General features: G+C 46.1%; 1 protein-coding gene across 13 annotated transcripts in view; it reads right to left on the minus strand.

The window, feature by feature from the left end:
* Positions 1-12,382, minus strand: part of LOC136440393 (trinucleotide repeat-containing gene 18 protein-like) — a 70,047-nt gene that overhangs the window by 32,375 nt on the left and 25,290 nt on the right. For all 13 annotated transcript variants that reach the window (XM_066436415.1, XM_066436414.1, XM_066436426.1 and 10 more), the window contains exon 2: positions 8,067-8,447. In XM_066436415.1, the coding sequence (XP_066292512.1) occupies positions 8,067-8,358 (292 nt within the window). In that variant the 5' untranslated portion in view covers positions 8,359-8,447. The remainder of the gene's footprint in view (positions 1-8,066; positions 8,448-12,382) is intronic.

Genomic DNA, 12,382 nt, shown 5'->3' on the forward strand with positions numbered 1-12,382 from the left:
TTATTTCGGCGTCTAGTTTCCTCCCGTCACTAGGGGAGGCGTGTCACCTCACTTCGTCCGAAAGACAAGTCTACAGACAGAGATCGTGTTACAGTTACATCGTAGGAACAATATGGACAATTGCGTTTTGTAAAAGGAGACTAGAGAAGCCATGCACTCATTGAATTCCTTTCCAATGTAGCTTTATGGTCGGGTACAGAGTTGCAGCATACTGCAGGGAAGGTCTATATTGGGTTGATACCGTGTAGGGGACGGACCGTCACCGGGACGGCAGGAGCTCAGCACCGTTGCCCGCTTCAGACTGCGACGGCAAGTCTTTTGAACGGGTCTGGTGATAGCTCTCTGGCAGAGGGATCCACGGGAAAGCTTTCTTGACGTATCCCCTCTAGTAACATATCAGGCTAAAAGCGTGTACACTCTTGAACTGGCGAAAGAGCGCACTTGTCCACTTGCGACGAATTGTCATGCCTCTCGTGGGGCATGACGTGCGAATGTCTTACATCTTAGCATTTCACTTTGTTAACAATAGATTGTGGAGTGCGGATCGTTGGCATTTTAGATTTAAAACTGTAGAATTCATTACTTTGGCAAACATGTTGGCCTCACTTCTATGATCAGAACATGAAGTGTCCACTTGCGACGAACTGTCATGAGACATGACGTGCGAATGTCTCACATCTAAGCATTTCACTTCGTCAACAATAGAATAGATAATAGATTGTGGAGTACGGTACGTAGGCATTTTAGATTTCAAATCAGTAGAATTCATAACTTTGGCAAGCTAAGACTGCACCTGACATGGTGGCCTGAGACTTGTCTGATCACAACATGAAGCGGAATGATGGAGGACACAAGAACAAATATACATTATACAGTGAAAAAAAAATGTAGCCCGAAGCACGATCGGCTGAATTGCCTAGTGCCGCTCGAAGAAACTTTCGGCCATTTTCTCCATATCACTACCAAATATTGCCTCTGGAAGAGCGATAAGCCGTTGGTCTCATATCGATTTCGCAATGGAGGCAACGCAGCCCTTTTCCCATGACAATGCAGCCGCGCTGTGTATATAGTCAGAACCTTTGAACCTCCCTCTTGCTACCGGACACTGCGCGGAGAAAACAAAAAAAATCTGAGTCAATATTTTCGTACCAAGCCCTGGGCACACATTCACACATGACGACATGGTCAACACGTCTATCATGGGACTGTATTGTGAATGTGAATGTTTGGGGGGGGGGGGGGGGGGGGGGCGACGTCGAATTTTGTCAGTGTAGAAATACTCCAAAAGGTATTGGCTCATTTCCATCTTCTTTTCATTCGCGATTGCATGTCCTTGATACCAACTCAGTTTCAGAATAATAAGATTCTACATCCCCGCTATTCAACCTCTTCTGTCAGTTGAGACACAAGTTGTTTGAGTGGGTGCATGGTCTAAGCTTCCTTCCCAATCGTCCTATGCCTACGTGTAGCGACAAGCTTTGCGGAACATGAATAGACGGCGTTTTTTATTCAGGCTATTCGTTGCATTGTGTAGATTTGTTTCTTTTGTGCTGAAGCTACAACGCAATATTTCAATGTGCATACCACACGCAAAGGGCACTTGGTTCCAAAGATATTCCATTTTGGACGACCATAAAAACTGATCAGCGATATTTACACAATATCTGTATTGCTATGCATGCTGATAAATTTTTCAAAGGTTCTGTGCGATGTATTCATTAACTATTCTGCCCACGGTAGGAAATTACCGCTTCTTTGCAATAATTGGAATCTTTCCAGAATATAATGTTTCCACATTTATTTCCAGTCATCATCGAACTTCTGCATTTGCTCTAGTTTGCGAGAGGAAATTTTGCGCACGGCTGAGGTATTTGCTCCTATTCCGACTCTGATGGGGAGGAAATTGTGCTTTTTGACGAAGTGTTTTACGATGGAGTCGATTGATCTTTCGCACTCACTCCTCACGACGTTTCGATCAATATTCACGGCATTCCTGACAGTTGATCTAGAACTAGAAGTCAACACCCCGGCTCGCCAAGCAGTGTGAGAACTGCACATGCAAATCCTTCTCGCAACAGCTGTTGTTGAAGTTTTGGAAGGCGGATTTACTTCTGAAGCAATCCACAGATAACGACTTGTCGTTTGGGAGGTTCTTGCTTTGTAGGGAGGTGCTTTGGGTCCGTGAAGGCAGCGATGTTACGTACCGAAGTACCCGCCTAATCCTCTCGGTCGCTGAGCGCGCAACATCCGAGGGTGTCCTGTGGGCTTACCGCTACTCTCCCTTCCAATGACACGTGCCGACAACTGCGGGAAACGTTAGATGGCAGTTTCAGGCGGGGCAGTTTTGGGGAAGAAAATTTACAAGATAAAACAAACCAAAACGACAGTCCGCTCAAGTCTCCTCACCTTTGTAAAAGACCACTCTCTATATTAATGCCATGAATAAAGCTTCGCCTCGGGGCTGAATAAAGAAGACCTTCACAATATACACAAAGCTTGCGACGCGACGGGACTGATCACGAGATCCTCCCCCAATTTAGCTGTCCGTAGACGGTAGAGCAAATATATACTGCTGCGTCCGTTGGACTATTTCCATATCGCGACCAAAAAAACAATACAATACTAGGAAATTGGGGGAGGATTTTACATCTTTTTTTCACTAATTGGGCATTGCTCCCATATTGACGAGTGACCGCAGACGTGTGTACACTACGCCGTTTTCTCGCAGTGACTTGCGATCGCGTTTTTTCCTCGGCAGTTGTTGACACGCGATAGTACAGTACACATCTGCACACTCCGACAGCACACCTCCATAAAACTGTTCGTACACAAAGGACTGTATACCCTTCAAGGATGGCATGGCTAACATAAGATACACACTGACAGACCACACGACAGAGTTATGAAGCGGCACGTTTCGTGACAGCAAGGAGGTTATATAACCTCCTTGGTGACAGATATGTTTTGTTTTTTTTACAAAATGCTATTTATTCGAATCCCCTTCCACGTTTAGACCTATTTTGACATTGTAAGAATTTCATTAGGTAGTCGGAAGAAAATACTCCATGAATTGTTTTCAGTTTTTACCTTTCCCTGCCTCAATCTGACACACATCACTAGCTCCGTGCACATCGACATTTCGCGATGGCAAGCTGAATAATTCCACATCGTCTGCAAGTCTGATTTTCAGCCATTTTCCATACGAAGCGACCTGAAAGTCTTCCGCTCCCGAGGATAGCAGGAGCGTTCAGACGCTCGTTTTGCCCTAATGACCTCCGTGTCCCCGGGGGAAACCCGCCGGGAGAGGTCGTTTGCCCGCGGAGTTGTCTCCAGGCCGGGCGGGCGCTCGCCGCATGCACGTCGCTAGCCAACCGGAACGTTCCCGAGCGCCCTCGTGCTGATGACCCGGCTTGTCGGCAGCGCAGGGTCGTGCGCGTCGGCTTGTCATTTTAATATTTCAAGTCAGCGTGTGCTTCACACAAATCTGTGGAGAAAGACGTTATATTTTTCTATAGTAAATTATAGATGAACATCACTAGAGACGAATTCGTTGTAGTAGAAATCTTCGCCTGGCGTTCATAATAATGATCAATAGAACGCTGAAGACTGAAAGCTTCTTTTCTAAAATGCTGCTAATCTTTAATTTCTCATTTCTATCCTCTTGATTCCATACAGGTACGGACATAATCTGTTCAAACCACATTGTGTCGATGCTCGGGTTCAAAATGGTTGTGTGTTATCTGATGGTGTAGCTGCGATAAAACCTCATTTGAGTCCTTTCTCACAATATACAGCCATCTTGGGAGAAAATGAAACACAGAAAAGCTCCCTCTCTCCAATAATTCTATTTCGACAATCAAAAATATCTCATTTTCCCGTCGGTTATCGATCAGGAACGATTTGTGGTTCCCCCAAGGCGACTGGATGAAGTTTCCTGAATCTTACTGTTTTGTAAGAAAAAAAGCGCCCCTTGGACCCAGCTGTGGATGACGTTATCGAACACACTCGTACCTGAGGTAAACAGCTAAAAATAACGGTGTGGTGTCTGAAAACACGCAGAGAACAAAAGTACAGGACCCAGCTCAGCCGACACCCGGTGGCGGGATCAGATCTCCATGGAGCCGTAAACATCACGAGCTCGCATGGAAATTATATTTCTTCTTCTCCGTGAAAGGGGTCGTGCTGATGCGTTGGCGTGATTGATCTACATCGTCCTCCTGATCCTCCAAATTAGGTTTGGTGGATTTGGGACGGTTAACGGTATCTTTAGGGACTGGACGAGATATCGACTCACCCCGTCGTAAACTGAATCAGCAGTCTGGCTTTTCAAAACGACAACGTAGCAGTCACTTCTTTGTTCTGTGCAAGGAAAGGTGTGGTAGTAGTCAAACATTGAGATGAATCCACATTTCAGAGTCACGTTGTCTGACAAAATGGGTCAGAGTCACAGACTACCACAAGTCCTTAAAACAGAGCAGTACTTTGAGGGTTATACAACCATGGAAAGACATGTCCTTCGTCCTGTACAGGAGGGAAGAAACAGTCGGATACAGACTGTCTAGCTCCTTCGGTGGGGTGGAGAAATTGGAACACGTCCTTGTGTAATGGACGCCGGACTAATGGGCTTTCAATGAGATTAATGTACTTTGTTGGGCTCTGAAATTAGATTTAGGGTCTTTGTGTTTGCAAAACGCTTACAAGTCTTCCGCGTCGGTCCGAAACATCCATGAGCGAGAAATGACCGTTTGATGAAGTAATAAGTGTTTCAGGCCTAGTCAGGGATTTGGTGCGAAAGACCAAACAGAAGTTTCAAGGATTATTGAGGTCAGAGACGTATTTTGTCTCAACAGTCACAGGCTGATATGTTTGAAATTTGTAACGGGAAATACAGTAGAAAAATTTGACGAGGATTCCAGACAACCCTTTGAAAATCATGCATGAGATGAAGTACCAATCTCGAGAAAGAGACACGATCCTTACAAACTTAAAAGGCAAACGTGAGGCAGGAACCGAATGTTACTATGTAGATAAATATGTATTGGCAAGGGTTGCACAATAACTGTTCAACTGAGGACATACAAACAACTCCCTAAAAGGTTGTCTTATATCATATTGAGATGCAACATGAACCGGCTGCGCGATAGTCACACCCAAACAACATGGAACAGTCACATAAATCCTGCATCTCTGGCGAAACCAGAGCTCCGGAGTCCGGGAACTCTGGGCTACACACCAGCTTCTCAACTAAATCAAGCTTCGCACAAGATGACATTCTGCTTTCGTATCTGTAATGTCAACTTGCTAACGACAAGTGCTTAAGAAATATGCCCTACACAGAAAATGCGTTATCATAAATAGTCCATATTGTAACGGCTGTAAAAGGGGCAAATTTTTTCTAACAATTTTCTGACCTCTCAGCCAGTATGGTACACACGTTAAGTCACGTAAACTGTGCGGTAGGTATTGTTCTGATGTTATTTGAGATACTAGTAGTTTGTGTACCTGGCCCAAGGATGTACAACAAAGTTCCCATTGTCACAAACAATAGGCAGGAGGAGTTTGTTCACTTTTGTCTTGCCTTTGCGCTCTATTGTCTCAATTCAAAACGACAACTGCACACCTCAACTTCCCCTGCGCAATGGTGTCTCTTGTGTCCTCCTGCTATTCGGAGAGGTGTACTTGAAACTGATTTATTTAGAGTTCCGGAAAACTACTAGTTTATAGTTCCTCTCTTTTCAAGTTCTTCTTCAAGTTGTTTCGACAAAGGTAATGAACAGCAGGACGTTCAAGTCGTAGTACGGACATGGATAGTGAGCGAATACTGGGTACCATATCTTTCCCGTCGGCAGTTTTCCTTTCACAAGATTGCAACCCCTCAAAAATATGAAACCTGACTAGAGTTGCGAAAGAATCATTATCGTGTGTCTCATTATATGATAATGAAGCTTTTTTACTTGTGGTAATTGTGCAGCGTACAAATGGTTCTCAGCCTTTCAAGAGCGCTTTGTTCATGACTTCAAACGTTCTGTACTATATAAAGTACCTTGATGTCTTGTAGAAGAAGATGTCTATTCATTATATACATCACATGCTCCTTAACGTGTATGGCTTCGGGACAAGGCGCTTGGAAATTATGTTCATATGTCCCTGAAGAAGGTGCAAGTGACTTTCTCTAGCACCCAAGTCGCCCTGTAGAACGGTATGGTAAAGCGCTCACTCCACGTAGTTTCATCCAGAATGAGTCCCAGGCACCGGTTCGTTTGTACTTCAGACAATCTATGGATTAAGGTTTGACGCTGTTCCCAAACGTACACCTTTGTATTACTTTATTTTTCTGCACAACAAAATTGAGCGTTGTGTCGGCGAGCGGACGCCGCCCCAGGAGGAGGGTTGAACCGGCATGTGAAGTGTGTCATTCTTCACGATGTGTGAAAGCTGTGATTGTTTCTGTGCGCTGACTTGTGCCATTCACACCGCCGCTACAGGCCGGCGCTGCCAACTGGGCGCTTTCAAGCGTGCACAACAATCAAATCGCGGTCACGCTGTGCCGTTTGACAGCAGCCACCCCTTGGAGAGTCCTAGGAAAAAAAAACGATACCGTCCAAAAGTGCCCCATAGGCATAGTATAAACTCAAAGGAAAAAGCTCCTAAGATGATGTAAGGAAGTTGGAAGGTTTCCAGAGGGAAGGAACTTTGAACAGAGCGCCTGTCGGAATGCTCAGAAGAGCGTCCTTCATACCACCGATCCCCGGACACGCAGGGGTGTGAGTGCGGCTGCTGTCACCGCCAAAATAAATAGCCCCGGGGTGTGCCCTGCGCGGTGTGGGTTGCATAGGCAACATATGCATTTCACATGCGATCAGCCCCTTTCTTGGAGCGTTCAAAATCGCCTGCGGACTCGCCCGAAATACAATGACAATAATTTTCTCGGATACCGCAGGCTTTGAACAACAACTCTGCAAAAGATCCCGTAATTTCAGCCAGCGGTTTAGCCAGGCGGCGCTCGGATGCCTGGCCTTCCGCGCGCGGCCAGGTCCCAAACCCGACGTGCCCCAAGGCCTCTCCGGGGCTCTCCAACACGCTTGAGAATAAACATCCTCCTGTATCCCTTTGTTTTCTCAACTGGGCCTCTCGACTCCAAACCGCCCACACCATGCACAAGTGTGCAGAACACAGGCCACACTTTTCATTCCCGCCACTTTCGGTAGACTCTGGACAGGCGATATTTGGAGGGGCCACCATGATCTGACATGTCACCTTCGCTCCTGCCTTATCGCCCCGCATATCAGCGAGGATCGAACCTTGTGCTTTCAATTAGAGGCAATGGCAGCGCGGTCCCAGGCGCGAGGTAACAATCAACACGATTTGTGCACCAGCGAATTTCTTATTGATCTGTAATGGCAGAGGTAGAGAAAATGACGGGAGGCGTAGCTCATGTTTGATGACACGGCTTTGAATGTAGACGGTCGAAATTAACGACGACTTATCTATTTGTAACGCTACAAGAATCGCGTCTAAAATTACGGCATGGGGGCCGCACGAAAAAAAAACAAGGCCTCGCCAACCTATCGCAGCATCGTAGCTTCCGCCCTTTCCAAGGCAAAAATGCTGGGGACGTGGGGTTACTGCTGACAAATAATCTGACAAGGTACACAATTCGGCGGAACGCGACCTCTGGATGCAAGCCATGCTACGTCGTGCCATGCCAACGACACACCCCACCGCCGCGGACCCACGCCAACTCGTCCGCTCGCTCCCCGACACACACACACAGCTGTCAGACCCTTGGGTCTGCTAACCTGCTTATTCCTCAAACCACTTCCTTCGTCGATCTGAAGGAAATTAAAATATCGAAAGAGAAAGGATTGTATTGTACGACGATTTGATAAGTAAAATTCGACACAGACTCTGGAAGTGTCTAGTGGACGGGTGCGGGATAGTATGAATTCTAGTCACGATCGCTGCCATGCATTAGCCCCCTAATCCACTAAACCATGCCCTTTGTGGCGCTGACGGGCAATGGCTGCAGTACAGCACTGAAAAAGTTGTGACAGAAGAAATCTTACCCGATCCAAGAGACTGCACAGAATGCGGGTAGCCGTACTTCCCGTGGCCGTGCCCGAAGTGAGGGTGTAGGCCGCCGGGGTGCCCGCCCTGCCCGGGGTGCCCGCCCGCCGGAGTGCCGACTCTGGCCAAGTCGGCGCTCGCGGCCTGGCGCGGACCCAACCCGCCGGGAGGGCCAGGGACGTGCGGTGGTGGCGCTTCGCTGAACCCCGCTCCAGGGACCCGCGGCGTCAGGGCCGGGAGGTGCGGGTGGCTGTGGCGGCCGTCCAGGCTGAATTCCTGGCGACCGTCCATTTCGATCCGGCGTATCTTCAACTGAAGAACTTCAACTTGACTCACGAACTGGGGTTCTTCGGACAGCTCGGTCTACATCCAGGCCGTCCCTGCAAATACAAAAGGCGGTTTGTTAGCCGCTGAAACACGATATGTTTGACGTGCAAACATGTCATCATCAGACGGACTCCCTAGCAGAGCCCACCTTCATTAAAAAATAAAGGGAAACTGGAGGCAACGAAGGCCAGCTGATAATCATGAAGCTGCATTAACCCTGAAGACATGGCGGGGGAAGGGGATTGCATTATGTGTTAGAGGGAACACAAGCAGCTGAATGCGGGGTCCGTGTGATCGAGGATCGGATCCATTGTAACTGACACTGACGGTGCGCAATTTGGCCAAACGGGAAAACATGCTGCAAATCACCGGCGGTTGCGCCACCCGTACAGTCAGTTCCGCAGATAAAAACAGAAAAAAAACGCACAGGGACGAGACACATCCGAGCAGTATGGTGTCCTTGTACGATAGGTCAGGAGAAGATGCGTTTCTTGCATGCAGAATAAGGTCTGTGGCATTGTAATGAATACAGCAGACAACAATATACACAAAACGCACAAACGCAACTGAAACAAACATTAACGGAAATGTTCCCAGAAATTCAATCGAAAACAATTCTGAGTAATGGTGGAAATACTTTTCTTCTCTTATCTTCATCCATAAAAACAGGAGCATGGTGCATACTATCTCAGCAAAAAACGAATTCTAATAAATAATTACTAGACTGGCACATATAAATCATGCCCCTGCAGCAAAGGAGGGCCGCCAAGCAACAGTTATCTGCGACAAACTCACGAAAATGCAATCAAATCGCCATTTTCTCTCATTAGAAGGTGAAACGTACGATTACTGTGAACCAATGGGACAGGGTTGGTCGTCGAGGTGTGGTCTGATTTATGAAAGCAAGGAAGTGTACCCCGCCGGCTGTGTTGCTGGCAATACAAAAGAACTTGAGCGAAAAGAAAATCATGAATGCCCAAATAAATAATATATGTGTTTGGGGAATGTTGACGGATAAATCGGTGTCGTGGTGCGCGTTGATCGGATTCTACAGAATATTCAAGCGCCGCTCATGACTTCCCAGAGAACCAGGGACATCGTTTGGTAGATAAGGGGCGTTCGTGTCTGCGTTCAAAAGACTTCACTGGGTGACTTTAGAAATCTGAATCAGCTATTTGGCTTCAATTGTTCCGACCAGTTCCGAGAGTTTTAAATAAGATTCAATAATGACTGTAGCATGTATGATGTACATATATATACATGAATAAATGGGCATATACGGTAGAATATGAAGCCATTACATCGCATTTATTCATTCATTTTCCTGAACAATACAGGGGAACATTTTCACGTTTTACATAAGTGGGTTGCGAATTCGGGCGATTTGTTCTTTGGACCCCAGCTGTTTTTGCAAAGGAGCTCGGATTGTTTTTTTGTTTTGTTTTTTCAATTTTGTGGGCTCAGGCCCTGCCCATAATACACATATGTAACAGGTCTTTGTACACTTCATTTTAAAGTCCTGGGCAGATTACCTATTGCTTGGTGGCGAAACTACGACCACAAATACGCGGACCCCACTGTACTGGAGTACGGGGTTCATGACGATATTAGGTTCGTGGCGGTTTTTGATACAGTACTAGGTTTTTGAATCGTCGAATCGAGAAGTTCAGATTGACTCATTGAGTGAATTTTGCCATACTTCTTCAGCAGACACACAACCTGTCTGCTTGACGTGTCTTGTATCCCTGGTAGAACCAACTCCTTGGTAGAACTATTTGCGTACCTCTACCTAGCCTCTACCAGGCTCCAGATGCGGCTGAAAAGAGTAGAAATTGGCCGAATAGACAGAAAAACATGAAAGAGTTGGTCTGCTATACCAGGTACAGTTGGCATATTAGACCCTACCTCCGTAGCCGACTCCCTAAACATACTATTCACCCTATTTGACCAATCTCTACTATTTTCCAGCCATCCGCGGAGCCTGGTAGAGGCTAAGCTCTATCCATAGTAGAGGAGAATTGTGTGCCCATGTAAGTACTAGACCACCGAACTATTTATCCAACCAATGGCGACTCCCCACAGAGACACCGGTGCGCACGTACGAGCAAGACCAACAAAATGCAATTTACGTCGATTTATTGACAGGCTGAAAATAGGCAAAAATTGGGAATGTTTAAACATATTTCAACAACGCAACTTTCCCCGTTCATTTAAGGGTGACACAAGCAAACTGCTGCTCATGGGGGCGTCTTGTCACCAAACACCACGATATAAAACCTCAGATCTAAACTACATCCTACCTACAACCGCTAATTGAACATTACATTGTAGGATTTTGGACACGATCTATGGCCGGAACAAGTTTTACTGTACTGGTCTTATTGGGATTTTCAGAACAGCGAGATTACACGGGATAAGACTAACTGTAGCTGTAGGTTCTTGCTGCACAGAACGCGTTTTCTATGTGTTTCTATTCACTGTTGTATGTGCGCTGCGCTGGGGCATGGATTAAAGATGGCAGCACGGCATCGGGCGCCAGCCTAAACCATGGGGAATTTTGTGTCTTACGAAACAGTGGACTGAAGATTTCACATGAAAACAATTTTCCATAAATCCACGGCCACACTGTATTATCCTGTCCAAAGTTCAAGCATTTCTATCGGCGAGGAATCGAAAAAGAGAAGATTTTCTGCCGTGCACGCCGTGCAGATTAAAGACAAACTTTAGAGTCTACGGTAGCTGTATTGGCCGGCTTTTTTCCTGGATTAATTGTCCCACAATAGGTAATCGCGGCATCTACATTGAGTGACGTCCTTTCCTCACCTAGATCGTAACTATAAAGGTTTTGAGGGATAAAGTATCTAAAGAGAGGGGCCATTGGTGCAGCTGTGGACGTAAGCAGTACAAAGACGGCTGGTAGGATAGCATCGCGCGTTGTTGCATGGAAACCGCCCCTTACACAGCACTAAATCCTGTCAGAAAACCCCGCGGTACACGGCTCCGTAAGACAAAAAACGGCTAATAACATATGTATGGTATCCAAAGTTCTAAATTGTAAGTAGGAAATCGACATATCTTTATGATATTTGGTCATTTAGACGTAAATCCCGTCACATAACCCAATGACCTTCCTCAACTAGTATGCTGTGCTGCCTTGGAGTTGAAGAATCATAGATCTATGCTAATACTAGTAAGCAATACAAGTTGGCATCGCAAAAGACGGCATCAAATGCCTACTTTATACCTTACACAGCGATAAACATATCGATGCAAAATCTCATTATTGACTACCGTTTTAACAACTCTTTCACCCAACTGACCACAACAGCCGAGACAATCTCAGGAAAGGCTGTTCTGTCTTCTGAGCAAATCGCGCGCTGATCTCCACTAGAACCAGAACAGTAGAAGTGCATTTTGCCAATGAGACAAGATGTGTGGGTAGTTTGCCCAAGTCCTGCTCCGAGCTAGCAACCTTGTATAACAGCCCACGATCATGCGATCGCCAATAATAAATTTACCCAACATCGCGCAAGTTAATCTAGTTTAGGAAATGCTGATGGCAACATTTTTAGATCACGGACTACAGGCTAGCTTGGTAGAAACACTTATCCAAACAAAAGCGTAGTGCACCGTTATTGAGTGTATCCATATACTACAGTTTTTGATACAATTGAATTTGTGCTGGATTTTTAATGTTGACGGGATTTTTACAGTGAAACCACAGCCCCGATTACCGTTAGAACAAGACCGTAATACAAAAGCGTGCTTGATACAACACGACCATTGTTGAACCCGCCAATTCAAAATGGCTGCAGCACGACGCGCGGGTATAACCAACAAACCGCGCCACACTCCTCTCAGAAACCAGCGTCTCCAGTCAAATCCTACGGTAGATTTTACACCTAAATAATTTTCCCACGTCCCTAGCCATACTGCAGGTAAGAAATGGAAGGTTTGCTGCAATTTGAGTGGTAAAATAAAGCGTTAG

This window comes from Branchiostoma lanceolatum, chromosome 8, assembly GCF_035083965.1.
Source record: "Branchiostoma lanceolatum isolate klBraLanc5 chromosome 8, klBraLanc5.hap2, whole genome shotgun sequence".
NCBI lineage: Eukaryota > Metazoa > Chordata > Leptocardii > Amphioxiformes > Branchiostomatidae > Branchiostoma > Branchiostoma lanceolatum.